This window comes from Lathamus discolor, chromosome 6 (genome assembly GCF_037157495.1).
Source record: "Lathamus discolor isolate bLatDis1 chromosome 6, bLatDis1.hap1, whole genome shotgun sequence".
NCBI classification, from domain to species: Eukaryota; Metazoa; Chordata; class Aves; order Psittaciformes; family Psittacidae; genus Lathamus; species Lathamus discolor.
This window is the reverse complement of record NC_088889.1, coordinates 57,417,749-57,434,840: the sequence shown is the minus strand read 5'-3', so window position 1 is coordinate 57,434,840 and position 17,092 is coordinate 57,417,749. Positions and strand designations below refer to the sequence as shown.

General features: G+C 40.2%; 1 protein-coding gene across 3 annotated transcripts in view; it reads right to left on the bottom strand.

Moving 5' to 3' along the window:
• Window positions 1-17,092, bottom strand: part of RRAS2 (RAS related 2) — a 45,088-nt gene that overhangs the window by 10,655 nt on the left and 17,341 nt on the right. The window contains exons 2-5 of one of the 3 annotated variants that reach the window (XM_065682962.1): window positions 16,591-16,651; window positions 15,744-15,903; window positions 2,564-2,651; window positions 1,742-1,844 (exon numbers count right to left, since the gene is read on the bottom strand). In XM_065682962.1, coding sequence (XP_065539034.1) covers window positions 1,742-1,809 — 68 coding nt within the window. In that variant the 5' untranslated portion in view covers window positions 1,810-1,844; window positions 2,564-2,651; window positions 15,744-15,903; window positions 16,591-16,651. The remainder of the gene's footprint in view (window positions 1-1,741; window positions 1,845-2,563; window positions 2,652-15,743; window positions 15,904-16,590; window positions 16,652-17,092) is intronic. The other 2 variants (XM_065682963.1, XM_065682961.1) reach the window with 2 other exon arrangements.

Sequence of the window (17,092 nt, the reverse complement as noted above, 5' to 3'; positions counted from 1 at the left end):
ACAAGTTAATTCTGGCCTAAACAAGGATTTCTGGAGGCAGGGGGAGGGATGGATAAATAAATAATTGCTTTCAAGTAAACACTATTAAAGCTACATCACTGCATAACGAGCTTCATCACAGATACTTGCAGACAATCTCATATCCTTTGGAGCACAGACCTCCCAAGCACTGTATTTAATTCCAGGCATACAGTCTGAAGCCATTTACACTTAGATTGCAAGCTAAAAATTTAAAAGCAAGATGATTTATCAGTAAAAAAACTGCATTACAAAAAAAATAATAATTATGCAGTCAGTCATGACAATGCCAATCCACACAATCCATATACTGCAATCATGAAAAGAAAGGTGAATTAGAAGGAAGGTATGCCACTAAGCATGGTTGCAACTCCATTTAGATATGCTGTTTTAATACTCTGCTCAGAAGTCTGTAGCAACGAGAGAGTTGAAAGTTACCAACTAAGTCCTCTAGGTTTCTTCTTGCTTCAGAATTATTTTCCATCACACAAGCAGAACACACTGCTAGCAGATACTTCATTGACAGGCAAGGAAAGTCTTGAATCAAATGGATATCAAAACAAAAATGAAAACTCTGCTTCTCAGAAGTCTTTGAAGGATTTCAGAGAGGAGAACGATATGCAAGTTTAATGTGTCAAGACCTGCTTAAAATCAAGGCAGACCTTTAGCCAGAAGAGCAAACAAAACCTTAAGATTTTTAGACAAACCAGGAGTTCACAAGATGACTTCAAAACACTCTACAGTCCTCTGTAGCAAAAATATTTATGCTAGCACAAGTGCTCAGTATGTCCTAAATCCACAGACCCAGTCTCTTCTGGATGGTACGTCAAGATGAATTTATACATTTAGCAGCATTAAGTGTAAGATACACATTCAATGGAAACATGCTCATGCTCCATAGAATATTTATCTTAATTCTCGTTAATGGAGCTGTTAGTAAGATCAGAAGTAACATATTAAAGCCTAGACTGAATCTGTAAGTGGGGGAAGAGGGAGGAAATCATAGACTTTTTTTTTTTTTGTCATGTTATTGCTCTCCCGTTGCAACTTGAAACAAGTAGAAGGACAGATCCCTGAGCACTTCTTTATTGCTACGTATCTGATAAGCTCAACGGAGGAAGATCACAACCGAAACATTAAGTGATTGTATATACATGGAAGTTTCCTACTCTTACAACGACCAGGAGCTTCCTGATCAGTCTCTGTGAGCTTCTAAAAAGATGTTTTCATCTCAACTCCGCAGTCAAACAGCTATGCAGCTTCTGGTCAATTCAGGGGAATAAGAGTGAGCATGGCCTGCAAAAGAGCGCAGAGACACACTCTGAACTGGATAACCTGTTCAGAAATCCAGAGCCAGACAAGGAGGAGATAAGCACACAGTGAGGGAATATTTCTAAGAACTGATCAGACATCTAGTTTAAATTCCTGTCGCTCCCAGGAAACCAGAATTCTGAACTGTAATGAAGTGCTTGAATAGAATTGCCCTTTTTTTTGTGCAGGTGTGTATGCTTTCAAGTCATCTATTCCAAGAGACCGATACTTTTAATAAGTGACTGGTTTAAAATGGGTGGTCATCAGTGCTGAGTGTCACACCATGGAATCTAAAAGTGAACGCATACATGTTTCTGTTTGAGATTATCAATAAAGGATAACCACTAGGATTATAAAGGATAATAATTTAAGATTAACTACAATTTGTTTAATAACTTGACATCAGGCTTACCTTCCTCTGTCAGTGACTGAGAAAACAAGCAGGAAACCTTCCCCTGTCCTCATGTACTGTTCACGCATAGCTCCAAATTCTTCTTGCCCGGCTGTATCCAGAACTGAACATAAGCAAAACACTGATTACTATAGTTCATGCTCTTGAGAGTATAGACTAAGAAAAAAAATCCTTTCTAATAGGATTATAGCCTCTCCTGTCCATCATAACTAAGCAGAAATCACCTTTCACAGATTCTATTAGATTTTTTCTCAAATTCCCAACAAGTTCTTGGACTGACTGAACAACTCAAGACCTACCAAACAAACTGAATAACAAAGCTTGGTGGACTTTGGCTAATTTACAACCAGCTGAAACAGCTGGAAAATGCTCATAGAGACTTGGGTGAGGTGCTGATTTGTCCTTAAAGAAATCACTGGGAAGGGAGAACTGAAACTTTTAAAGCAAAACATTTATATTGCACTTGGAAGAGACTGCACACAACAGTCAAGTGATGTGCTTTTCACTCACCATGTCACCCAGGTAACTTCCAGGAGTCACATAAATTCTTCTAATTTTGTAGACACTATGGATTTGGGAATAATTCTTCAAAAAAATGTCCAAATTGCTTTAAAGGTAGACACACATACTTAGGGCATAAGCACTTTGGATCCAGGGTATCTTACTAAAAACAGAGGTAACTAGCTTTTATTAGCCATACACTTACATAAACACCACATGCTGCACAGTTGTTTACCTGCATTACAGTTTATGCATACAGATGTAAACACAGGCACCAACAGCTATAGGCTGTCAGTACCATGCTTTAGCAAGGCTACTTACTGTCCAACCGCGCGGCTCTCTCATCTATCACACATTGCTTGGTGTAAGAGTCTTCAATCGTTGGATCATAATCCGTAACAAAATAGGACTGCAGAAAATAAAACAAGTTTGTGTGTAAGACAAGCACATATAGGACACTTACTGAGTAACATGCTAAAACCGTACGCTTGGCAGCTTTGGGAAGATGCGCAGGTTTTACCCATGTACAACCGTTTGACACTTTACCCAAAAAGTTAGTTAACAGCTTCTGCATTCCTAGCAAATGCCCATAAGCTGTAAATATTACTAGCAGAGCCACTGAATTTACTGGATTCCCACAGAATTTCTAGCATTTTCTAGTGACTTCTGGTAACTCCTAGAACTTTCAGTTTCTAGTGCTTTTTAGGTCTCTAGTAACTGCTAAGTTTCTCTGAACTTCTGATAAGGTTTAGAATTTCTGGGAATTCTCAAAAGTTTCCAGGATTTCCTCTCTTGTTCCCAGAGCCAGTAATTTCTAAGTGCCAGGATTTTCCCTGCTGTTTCTAGGATTCCCTATCAGTTTTATAACAATTTCTAGCAACAGCTCCCCACAGCACAAACAGCACTTGTTTTGTAAGGTGAATAAAGTTTAGTGGATTATTCCTGTTTCCAGGATTTCTCTCCTGGTTTAAATGACTAAGCACACACCCCCTTCAAAAAGAAAACTACTGAAAGCAGAAAAAGCCATGGAACGCCTGTGTCACTCATTCCCTCAGCACAAGGCTCTACCAGATACTGCCAGCCTGTTGTTTATCACCCAAACTGCAGAGCAAAGCACATCCTGGTACATCTTTTCTAGAGACTGTGTGACCCAGTATCAAATACTGGAGTAACAATACTATACGAGGACAACAAGGTTATATTTCAAAGGATGACTTTTTAGCTCACATGCAGCTACAGCAAAGTTATTTTCACCCAAAGCTAAAGCAAACTGGCATAGCGAATCTGAATTCTGATCAAGTTCCTCCCCTGTGTGCCCAATGAAGCAGGCACTGGTGATGTGTATACCCCGACAGTTCAGAAATCAAGCACACTGGGCATGCACACGCCTAGATGAACGCCACAGTAACTGAAGGCATACTATCTGAGTACATTACTCAGTCCTGTAAGCCAGTAAGGAAATAGGAATGCTTTAAAACTACATAATGGCTCCTAGGAAGCAAAAATAAGGGGGTGTTGTTCTTGTGTTAAGAAGACATCACCAAAAATAGGGTTCACCTCCATATTCATGTCAGAATTAAGAGTTCTCTCTGAAGTGTCTTTCCCATCACACAAATTCAAAGATACCAACAAGACACTACTCTGTTCCTCTAAACTTATCAAAGTCAAGTTCACAAGTGTGAACTTACAGGGGGAGAGAGAAAGGAAGTGTGCAATACAGCACTAGCCCACTAGTCTTCTCCAGACACATCACGACCAGTACAGAACACAGTGAACTCAGTTCTTCCAGACATAGTTTTACTAGTACGGATATATTTGTTCTTGTCCAGTTTCAATTTGGAGTTGCCCATGGGGGCTGGCTGCAATGCTCTGTACTGAATGCACCCAGCTGACTCCCGCCATTTGGGCACATCTGCACTAGGTTTCCTGTCTAATAGTGTGGACATGGGTTGACCCGCAAAGATCATCAATCCAGCTGCAGCTGCCTTCCTGGGAGGAACACATCACCAGCTGTAGCACACTTCACCAGCTCTGTATACTATATATAACCCATGCTCATATACCACAAACTCACCATCACACAGTTGGCTACAGGACGACTATGTACAGGTTGTTGTTGATCTATTCATTGAGATCTGGGTGTTGGCCGATGAGAAAATGAACATGAGCTGGCTTCAGTGTGCGCTTGCAGCCCAGAAAGCCAACCGTATCCTGGGCTGCATCAAAAGGAGCGTGACCAGCAGGTCGAAGGAGGTGATCCTGCCCCTCTACTCTGCTCTTGTGACACCTCACCTGGAGTATTGTGTGCAGTTCTGGTGTCCTCAACATAAAAAGGACATGGAACTGTTGGAACAAGTCCAGAGCAGGGCCACGAGGATGATCAGGGGGACTGGAGCACCTCCTGTATGAAGACAGGATGAGAAAGCTGGGTCTATTCAGCCTGGAGAAGAGAAGGCTGCGTGGAGACCTCATAGCAGCCTTCCAGTGTCTGAAGGGGGCCTATAGGGATGCTGGGGAGGGACTCTTCATTAGAGACTGTAGTGACAGGACAAGGGGTAATGGGTTAAAACTTAAACAAGGGAAGTTTAGATTGGATATAAGGAGAAAGGTCTTTACTGTAAGGGTGCTGAGGCACTGGAATGGGTTGCCCAGGGAAGCTGTGAATGCTCCTTCCCTGGCAGTATTCAAGGCCAGGCTGGACAGAGCCTTGAGTGACATGGTTTAGTGTGAGGTGTCCCTGCCCATGGCAGGGGGATTGGAACTAGATGATTTTAAAGGCCTTTCCAACCCTAACTGTTCTATGATTCTATGATTCTATCTGGCCCCATACTGAAAAACTGCTGACCTCTAGAGCAGAGACACTGAACAGTTCTGCACATCTCCTTTGCATTTTAAGTAGACACCAGTAAACTATCCTTCTCAGGATACACCTACACAGTAGTTTCAGTCACCCTGCATCAACAGCACCACCGTGGAACCAGCTACCCTTAGCTAGCAATAACACTAAAACACAACCATGTTCTCCTTCAAGAAGTATAAAATCTTAGCAATCTGTCCCACCAGAGATACCTGTGACATATGAGATGTTGCAATTCACTCCTTTAATAACATGTAAGTCAACGTGATCATTTCTGGATATGAAATACTCCTTGTTTAAAACATTCACCAGGATAAGCAATCTCTCCCCTCCAACCTTTCTCAAAACCCCACCCTCACAAAACAAACAAAAAACCCAACAAACCACAGCCCCAAACCTTAATAACAGACTTTCTGAGGAATTAATTTATTCATAAACTAGAAATTAGGTCTCAAGTCTTCTGCAGCCTTTAACAATCTTTGAAAGATGGAAGAGGAATTCACTTATGTGAACATGCAAATAAAATAATTTACAAAATCTGACTTTAGAACGAATGATCACAAGAAAGGGAATTTAAGTCTTATGTTTCATTAAGGAAAGAGAAAGGGGTATTTATGAAAAAAATAAGAAACAAACAAACAAAAAAACCCAAACCATGAGGTAACATGGTATATCTAGAAATTCGGTTGTGATCTGGAAGACAAAGCACACACTCTGAAGTTACTCCCTGTCCCTCTCCTACTTTAACTTTCATTTCCATATCCTGCAAAATTCAAAGTTACTGTCCGACCCTTCACATGCATAAAGTGGTAAAATATGCCAAGTTTTACATAAAAAGAAGAATTTGGAATCAATTTACTTCACTCTCATGAATTAGTATTAGTAGATGACCTAAAGCAGCAACTTTCTAACAAAGAAGGTCAATACTTTCACTGAGAGAAGTCAGAAGAAGAAAACTGCAATAATCTCAGAGGAATTCTTCATATTTTCCTTACTATTTGTCCAAGGGCCAAGAACTGCAGCATGTTCCGTAATCTCCAAGGCATTTCTGTGATTCCCTCCACCCTTTTTGGTTTAGTTTTTTGTTTGTTTGTTTAACAAAAGGAAGCTACACACAAAGTGAGAATGCCAGACTAGCTACAGAGACATGGAACAGGGCTCAAAAAATGGAACAAGAGTCAGTTGTCCTGATCCAGCATCAGCCACATCTCACAGGATGAGCAGATGCCAGAGCTCCCCCATTTAACAGGCCACTTACGTGCAATTTCTTCCCTCCCATGGAGCTGCACTTCCAAACCTGCTGTCACAGTCACTCCAGGAGAGGTTTGCAAGGCAATTAATTAGTGCTGTGGCTTTACCTCTAGGCACTGGACAAAACTAATGTGCCTGAAACAGCTGCTGGTTTCGAAGGAGTCTCTCCAAATTGCATTGGGACTATTTGCCACAGGGAGCACATCAACCACACCTTGCAGGCCTCATTCAGTCAGGGTTGATTTACAAAAATTAGATACAGCAGACACAGGATTTATCAGTCTGAGCAGAAATGGACTTTGCTGCTGTAAAGACAGTGATAAAAGAACTGAAGCACTTCAGAAGGCTGTACCTTTACTTCTGAATGCAACAGCAGGAAGGTGCCTGCACACCCAACAAGCACAAGACTATACACCTGCATGCGTAGCTTTGTAAAGGTCAAGCAGTTTGCGGCAAAGCTGCTTAGAAGACTAACAGGAACGCAATTCCAGCAGATGCAAACCATTGCCAACCTACTGGTTTTAAACTGACGCTAAGTCCAGACAAATTGAAAGAGCATGCACGTGCCACAGCGATTGAATGCTCAGGCTTGCCTGCTGCTGTCTCCTTCATGAAAGCGGTATGTGCAAGTCCTAGCACTTCAAGGCGGTTGCCCTGCTAAAATACTAAACTACCAGAAAGCTACAGCAGGTGTCTCAGATGGACACCACACCACTCTAGGGTGATCCCTTACAGACCAGTTTGTCAGATCTGCTCTTCCTGGAGCAGTCGAGTTTCTATGATGAATCATAGGAGTTAAGTCGCAATCCATTGGCTCCACTGCAGCTGGATATCGCCTGAAGGAAATAATTAGAAGAAACTAAATTTCTTCTATGAAGATAGTAATTTGAACATGCTCTTTTGTTACACCACTCCCTTAATCACTAATGGAATCAAGGCTCTTTTCCACCCACCTCCGAGAAGGGAAACAAGAAGCTGAGCCCAGTAGTCTCATCAACCATTCAATTTACCCAAAATATTATGCAACATGTTTTCTAGGTTTCCTCTTTCTAAGACTGCTGAGACAATCAAGTCCAGAGATGGAAAAGCCTGCCAAGGATGCAAGCCGTTTTACAGAAGGGGAAAATCGAAACAAAATCACAACAGCAACAAAAAAAGCTCATCCCCACACCATACACCACTTGCAACTGGGCAACCCCCAAACAAAATCCCTTCCTATATGAATACTTGTCATCTTAAAACGTATTTCAAACACAGTCTCCTGACCTTCGCAGGAGTTTCTACTTTCGGCAGATGACACTACTACACTGAACACTGCTCTAGCAGTCTTTCTCCATTTAAGGTAATGGTAATCCTTAAATCATTCTTTCAATCACTCAAGTCTTTTGGCAAAGAGAACATGTGAAAACCTGCTTTCAGTTTATTATCTTCCCCCTTTGTTATGCTGTCTTCAATATACATAAGGGAATTCTTCCATTAGCTGGACTCATTTACAAGCTCAGGAGTCCCACTCCATAAATTAATAAAAACAACTACCTAACTAAAGACATCTTACATTGAAAGATGGAGAACCCCAATCCAGTTTCACAAGTTTTATGCACCTTTTCTCATTTAGCCTTTTAAGGTCATCAGCAGTCCACAAGCTGAAAAAACACTGGATTAATTTCTTTTGCGCCAAAATTGAAGTTTTAAGGCAAGAAAGAAGTCAGACACTATCAACAGGGAACTGCAATAAGCTGCAGTCCAGAGGTTGCATAACGTGCTTCCTTTTATCTTTATACAAAGCTTGAAGACCGTGCAACAAAAGGTAGCCCAGTACAATGAAAGCACACCACTATGTTAAAGGAGTGGTACACGTCAAAATACGTATTCATCCTTGCTGTGTCTATAATCTTTGTTTGTATCTACTAAATATACACTTAATATTTCAAACAGCCACTAGCTGCTTATTTAAATTTTTTCCACATGTTTAAATTTTTGGTTTTAGCCGAGTGAGGGTAAGGAAATAGAAGGGTTTCCTCCAAGCTGAAGTTACAGACCAGCTCTGGATTTAAATAGCATCCACAATTTCAGCATTGCAAATAGCCCAAAATACTTCCTAGCTATAATTTGTAACTTAGAACTTAAACCAAACATGCTGGTGAACGTTACACTCCAAAGCTTCAGCTTTAGACTGTACATTCCCAAATACCCAAAATACATGATCTCAAGACATTTCCAAGGCTGTAAGTGCTACTTGATGGAGTATTTCTTTTGGCAGTTTCTCTTTAGGCTATCTCTAACACTATCATTTCTTCTCTACATTTTTCCTTGTTTCCTCTGCACTTCACCAAGAACATTTGTCTGCTCCTGTCCCACTCAACAGACAAAGTTCAATTCACAGTCTGTAGTGGCATGTCCTCACCATGGGTATAGAACAAATAACCATACCAGCTGCAGCTCTATCCCACAGCACATTGATCAGATTAGAAACATTTCACCCAGAAAAAGGCAGAAACCAGACCAAGTTCTCTTCTAAACAGCTTTCTTCATTTAAATGAGTATTTCTGGCATTTGTTCCAAGTCACAGACAAAGTCAGTGCCTTAGTGTAAGACTCCAGTGTCCTGCCAGTTAGTAGGACCATAAATGGACACCTTTCTGTCTGAGATACTTGGCTACACCATAGAAGTTTTCTCTGACCATGAATTAAGAAGTAAATGACTGACTGCATAAATCAGTTTGAAAGCTTCACTGCTTTGCCACCCATGGAAATCTTACAGCCTCCATCTTCAGCTCTTCTACCTAGAAAGAACAACATGAGAGACAAGTCTATACTAACGTGACCACAGTGTCACACTGCACCCTTCTCCAGGCTTCAGAGAGATTAAGAACCATTCCAAGGAGTTTTAATCTATGTGTCCATCCCTGTTTCTAGAGATTCAAACAAATTCAATATCATCACAGACATTTTCTTAGAGAATGGGTGGCAGTAACCTGCCATCTTGCTCAAGCATTACCCTGGCCCAGGTCCAGAACCAACCCACCCAGAAGAACTGGTAATTAAGGAAAGCAGCACTAGGGCATCAGCACCTTAAGAGATTAACTAGAGAACCTCCTTGTACACCACAAAGGAGGTCCCTCAAGTCATTCCTTTCAAAATATTTTAGTTGCCAGGCTGGAAAACATGCAGGAAAAAAAACTGTACTTACCTCTGGAAGCAAAATTAAACCCCGAATGCATCCAAAATAAAGGAACAGAAAGAGCAAAACATACAAATTTAGTATTTTGCAGAGCCCCGCACACTTGGGTCACAAGAAAACAAACAGAACCCCCCCCAGTTTTGCAGAGTCCTGTGTACCTGGGTCACAAGAAAACAAACACAACCCCCCCCACACCACTGGTTAGATAGCCTTTGACCAGTTTGTTAAATACCTAATGTATACCTCCCCAAAGCAGGCGGTTCACTAGGACCTCATGTTTCCAGGCATGCCTAATTGGTTGGTGTTGGGGGAGCAGGAGATTAATGCTCCTGGGGTTGACAACAGGCAGTACCACCTCTGCAAAGGGCTTGGACACTGCACAAAACCACACCATGAAGGCTGCAGGAGCTACCCACAGCAACACAGCACTGTTTTAAACAGAAGTGCCTGAGACATCGATGAACAGGCTTTGCTGGCATAAACAGTCACACTTTGTAGAACAAGGGGAAGTACTTTGGTGTTGAACACTGGGGAGAGTGGGGACCAAAGGCGCAGAATTATGCTGATAAATGACCAGACTGCAGAGATACTGAATAAAACACTGGATCATGCTAGAGAAGGAGAGGTATATCCTCCTCCAATTATCCCATATTCATACAAATCTTTAAAAGTTACTTTCTTTTAATTACACAGTTAAGAGCAGCTGTTCCTTTCTTCCAAAAATCATAAATTAAAAGACAGCAGCTTGTGTAAATAATTGATGCTTCCCTCCATTTACACTATTTCCCACTGTTCCAATGTATATTGCCAGCATTGTTATGACTATCCAGGGAAGCAGTAATTTATAACTACAGTTACTGCAATTATCCAGTAATGTGAAACGATAATTTCATGAACAGCAAAAACTGAGACACAGAGAGAGGAGAAGATTAAACCGGAGAAAGTTATAGCAAAAGACAGATGACATGAGCCCTATACAAATTAAACCCTTTGGAAATTCATATACAAGTTGAAAAGTTCTTTTATTTGTTCCTAAAGAACTAGCATTACATATACATATAACACTAACATTTATTATTAAGTACTTGCTTCATCAAATCTTAGTAGTTCTGTTAAACAAGAAAATCACAACAGAGAACTTAATAATTTTCTTGAATAACCCCTTGTGGCCTCAGAGTGTATCCATCAGATTACCCCCTCCACCCCCCAACACATAATTCGAGGACAGGAGAGATATAGATCTTAAATTCTGAATAAGATATGGGAGGATGCAAAAATCAACATCCGACTTCAGTTTAGGCAAGTCTTCCCCTTAACCTTTTTATGCAGTGCATGGATTGTAAAGATCTTGTGCCTGGTCTGGAAATGCTGAACAAAACATAAGTTAGCCCTATTGTACGACCACATACTCTTCCTCTTTACACTCCCTGCCCTTTCATATACACAGTGATCACTGAACGAGCACATCAGATGAAGAAAACTATTACTAAATCTGTGCTCAGTGCACAGGTATATTTACCACATGTATCCAAATATAACACAGCTTTTTTCTTTATGGACTTTGTTGTGGTCACTACCCGAAGTGCCTAAAAGCAAAACTAACTTTGCTTCCCTCACAAGTGTTGGGAAACATGAGTTAGGATAGGGAGAGCAAGGGGAGAAAGGGCACAGAGGATAAACCATCTTCAGTCTAAAGACAAAGAGACATACACGAGTCCTGTCTACACACCTTTAATTTTTGTATTTCCTAACTGAACACTTGAACTTTGTGACCATAAAAACCACTCACTTCCATGATGTTTCTCCAGATATCCACACACTAATAAATTCCACAGATATTATCTGCAATTCAGCAGGATTAACTTGCATTAGGGATTTAAGAGTTGGTTCTGAGGCATCAACTTATTGTGCAGGTCACACAGTAGACTCAGACTCAGGAAGATGAGACTAAAATGAAACTGACTTTTGTGCTCTGAAAGGGAACATCCATTTGCTCTTTACACCTTTGAACACTCCTGAAAAACTGCCTGACAGTTTTTGGCCTTCCCCTAAATGCTACTTAGAATAAAGCAGCTTACCTTTTCCAACCCTGCAGGGGTTCCAGCAGCACAGGAAAGAACCTCCCTTCTTGCTTGCAAAACAGCTCAGGCTTACATGTAGAAATCTGGAGAGTTTAACTGCTGGGCAGATAACTACAAGATTCTGCGAAAAAAACTAAGAATCCCCCCAGCGACAGCGCATTTCCCTGGGGAAGAGAGAGTGTCCTTGAAACATAACTAAGGCAGCCTCCCAGTTCACAGAGAGTTTAAGGAATAACTGTTACAGCTACTTTGTTGAAAAGTTACATGCCTTTTTGCTAACACCCTGCCAAGCTTAAACCTAGCGTTGGGTAACTGGTAAAGCATTAGTGCAGGCCTCAACACTTAAACTTGATGATGCTAAAGGTCTTTCCCAAACTAAACGATTCTACGATTCTATGACTCTAATTATAGATAGAGTGGGTACTAGTTACATACACGTAACATGTGAACACCTTTTAAAACACTATCTTCTTTAAAAACCAGCAGACTGATACTGGTTTTAAAACAGCTTTCATCTTTTAAACTCAAACTGAATCTGCACTATCCTTACCTCTCCTTTCAGTTACTCACTTAAAGCTCTCCACATGGTACATCAACTCTGCATTAGCAGCTCACCAGCCTGTGAATATTTGCTTACAATTTCTAATTCTCAAATTTCTCAAAACCAAACCACACCAAACACCAGCTACACACACAGAGACCTGTTTTAGGCAATACACGCATTAAAAGTTGGCCTTTTGAATACTTACTTCCTGGTGATGCAGATCAGAGAACATACCCTTTCACAGTCTGTTCAGACTTCTGTGTAATGCTTTGAATTAATGCCTTTTAATGCCAGTAAGCACCTACAAAATTCTTTGAAGGCAGCTATGTAATTTCTCAAGTTGAAACATGTCTAACTGTAAAATGTACTCTATACTGCAAGCATAGATGAGTCTTGATTTAATTTAATTTCATTTTTGCTTCACAGTAAGTACATGAAGCAAAAAATGTGCAAGATGCTACGTGCAAGAACTATGAACACACCAAGCGCTTAATCTTCCTGATCTTCGCTACTTGCAATTCAAGGAATGTTTAAAATATTCACTACATACTGTCTGTTCATCACAAAATCGTATCAGGTTTAGACAGTTTTCAGTATAGCAGCTCCCACAAGCTCTTCAGGATGAACTCCGGTTTTTATCTCAAGAAGCCTATGATGTGTTTTAAGAAGTACATATCTGATTTTAGGATATGTGTATAAGCAGATAACAGAGACTATAGCTATTAGTGAAAAGAAAGTAAGAAAGATTACTCAAAAAATCCCCTGGTGGGGCAGAAGTCAAGTCAGTGGAATATCTTTTCACATACAAATGAAATCATTAGAATACCTCAAGGTGCATGGTGTAACGTAAGAGCTTTTGATTTAAAAATTTAAGTATAGTAACAGGGTAAGACTTACAATCAATCAAAACAGCTCTTTACTTCAGTAACTTAAACCTAACTAAAACACAGTAACAGACTTCAGGTTAGAGAAGAGGAAGCCCATGTTTAGGGCATTTACAGCCTATAAAGAAGCCATTTCACAACTCCTTGAGGAATATACCAGAAGAACTGAAATGCAAATAGGAAAAGTTAATTCCATGGCAAAAAACTCCTGAGGAGAGTGCAGGTGTTCACATCAAATCAGAACCTTTAAAATAGGTTCAAGCTGCAAACAAATAGCTTGTTAATTGGACTGTTTGGATTGTCCAGCCAAGGTTATGGACATTTGGAGCCATACAATTATATTAAGCAGGAAGAAGATTTTCTAGCCCAAACAAGCCAGTAAAACAAAGCCTCTCTTCAGACACACATTTTAGTAGTGGTAACTCCTACTTCACTTTTTCAGTGGTTGAGCCCTGGGACTCCACTGCAAGCTAAGGTCAAAAATTTATGAAGTTAATACCCTTAATTCTAAAAGTAGGAAGTAAAGATCTGTTTTAAGTAGTAAAAGTCTTTTCCTACATTTACCATTACATTTCAGTTCTCTATATAGACAGGCACTATTGTCAGTTGTGTAGGTTTGCAACAGCTGGGAAGCAGATGTGGGCTTGGACCACAGTTCATCAGAAACAGCCAGGTAAAAAGCCTGAGGAAGATAAGTCCTCCATGTTCTTGCTCTTAAAACATTTGTTTAACATGGAGATACAGCCAGGTTAACTAGTCCATTAAGCCCAGAGCCTATAGTTCTCTAGAATGATTCAAGTTTGGATTAAGTATTTGAAGTAGTATTTAAAAATAGTATTTCAAAATACAATTAAACTACGTTAGCAACTTCCTACTAGTGGAAGAAGGAGGTTTTGTCATTCCCATTCCTGATCTTCCACCATGGTTCCCTGCTGCCTGCAACACAATTAGGAGACCAGCAAGTTCATATTGCTTGCTAAAAACTGCCAACTGCAAACCACCTTTATATGTCCAGCCACTTCAGGAAAGCTCACAGCATATCACTAAAAGACACCTTTTCCCCCCAACTCTAATAAAAATAAATAAAAAAAAAAAAAATATTTGCTTAAATATAGGTTTATATATGTATGTATGTAAAGTGCCAAACGGGGACTGAAGCAAAAGGCTAAAAGCTTCCAGAAGATTTCATCATACCACTCATCATGTCAGAAAAGAAGACGACACAGAATCACTAGCACCCAGGTAATTAAAAGTTCCGATGACACTTTCAGAGCTGCTAATACATCTCATTTATACTGAAAGTTCATTGTGGTCATAGATAGCAATACACTAGCTCCTGTCCTATAATTACGCTGTTGGTTTGTTGGTTTTTTTTTTCTATTGCCACAGCTGATTCCATGGAATTTTTGAACACCAGCTTGGACAACAGCCAACATAAAAACATTCAGCTTCATTAGCAAAGTCTGAAGTACTTTATTTTTCAAAGATTTATTGACTGATCATTAGAAGCTAATTATTTAGGAAAAGCTATAAAATAGCACTTATATCTAATAAGAACAATTGTGTCAGAAGATAAGCACAGTTCTAATAGCTTTATTTGCCTAAATTACATATTTATTCAACTCCAACCTTTTAGCCTGAGACTAGACTGTCTAGACTCATTTTGCAGACTATAGACAATTATTATATTTAATTTTTCAAAGTGCCATAACCAGAAATGCCAACAATACTGCAATGGCAGCTGTGTTTAGCCACCTATTTTCATTAGAAAGGCTAATTATTGCTAGCCTTCCCCAAAAATCCTCACTCAACCAAGTAAAATACACAAAGCAGTCATCTTTTGACACATGAAAATTTTAAATGATAATGAAAGAATTGGTTGCTTACCTATGAAATAACGGACTGAGCCATTCAGGAGTGCCAGCATCTGAAGCTGCATGATGCACACATAATGTTAAAATGTGCAGCAAAATCAATTAAAGTTACAAGATACTGGGCAACTTCCCCTTAGAAAAAGGGTATCCAAGCAGCTTGCAGGTGGTAAGCTATCAACAAGAAGTTCATGCTAAATAGTAATAACATGCTAAATGCAAACTTTTAACAAGGCATTTCTTAAGTTGTCCTTATACCACAACAGACATGGCGTGAAGGCTGCACCAAACCATGCTGATCAACTCAACACATATGAGCTCCATGCTGCAGTCCCATCAGCCGTGGCAGCTCAGCAAGTAGGAGTACTTACAACACCACCAAGTATTTTTGCACATCTGTATCAGTCATCACACTGTATTCTAGATGAAAATGTGTTTTCTGCCTCCCGGAACCATTTCTCAGAAGTTTGTGGCTAAACAGTAAAACCTCAGATAGGGGGAGAATTTGTACTGGCCAACAAGTGCTTTTTCCATGTGATCTGACTTTCAGATTTGGCAGTTCCAGACAGAATCAGCACATGGGCTCCCACAGGGATCAGGGAGAAGAGAACACCTACATGCCAGGCACTCCTGAGTCCAGCAACAAGCTCCATAACATTAATGTGCCCTCTGCAAAAAAGCTTTTCAAAAGACTGACATTTCAGCATCAGGTTTTTAACCCAGACACATCAAGTACTCATAAACTCACTTTGGGATTTAGAACCAAGCAACAAAAAGCTTAGAAAGAGTATTTTTTTGCCTTATATCTAACCTAAGGTATCAGGTTAACCCACCTAATTGTGAGAGCAGAAAGGAGGGAAGGGGATCTCTTCCAAGGTACAGCAGGCTATGTAAGCCTTTTCATGATAGGGATTGTGTTCAGATCTTCCTAGCACACAAGCAGTCCTTTTGTTTCATTTCACTGGCTGGGCACGGCATTCAACAGATCCCATTCTGACAGAGGGGAAGCAAAAAAGAGCAGACTTGGTCATTGTCAACAAAATGTAGCAGAACAATGTGGTAAGTTATTCCACCTTCGAAGCAAGACAGAGAAATCCTACCCCATATCTAAGCAGAAATACCTGACACAGATTTCAGTGATGCAGGCTGGCCTGAAATCATGATGAGGCATGATGCCTGTCAAAAAGCACAAGTATTTTAAACACAGGCTAGTCTTACTTAAGTAGACACTCCTGCATCCTAAGTAGTGGTTCAAATTAATATCACTACTTTCAGAAACTCCAGTTTCTATAAGAACAAAAGATAAGAAATCCAATATTTGGAATTCAAGGAACCTGCAGCATGGACTTGTGCAACTGAAACACAGCTTTGGCTGGACAAACCACTCTGTAAAAAGTAATACTGAGTATTTTCCATTACAGATACCAGCAGAGTACAATGCTTTTCTTTCCAGCCTAATCAGTGTTTGCAGAGAAGTTAAATCTTAATGTCCTTGGAGAATGTGTTCATAAGTCTCTCCTACTACTACCAGCAGTAGATTTCAGGATCAAAGGTTATGGCTCCTTCACATCTGACAACAGTGTAATTCAGACTGGTTTTCTCATCAAGTAGTAAGCTGCAGTACAGTGCATAGTGAACGGGGATAGTTTACAATAGGAAATGTAGTATTTCATTTCTGACCTTTCAGAAGCAAAGCCATGTGTATTGGAACTTTGACATCAGAGACAGTTAGCTTAAGTTCCTAGAAGAAATACAGAAAACTTTAGAGAAAACTTTATCCTAAATAGAAGCTAAAAAAAAAACCAACCCAACAAACAAACAAACAAAACAGAAAAAGAAGAAAAAAAAACCCCAACATAACGATCCCCCCACCCAAAAAAAAAAAACCCATCAACAACCACCAACCACATGGTTGGGAAGGCTTAGAGGTTACTACTTTGCCTGGCATCAGTGTGTTCCACAAGCCAACCCAAGCACACTGTTCTGCAGTAGCTCCAGCCCTCGTGCTTTATTTCTGTTTTGAGGTCTGTGCCCATGCCTGTGCTACAATTACATCCATGCCTCAGTGGCACAGAGTTGCACAGAATCAATGAATTCACTTTTAAACCAGCTAATATGCAGACTAGCACCTGAAGTTTCTGTACAACCTAACAATTTCTGTGCACCTCACCCCCAAACCAGA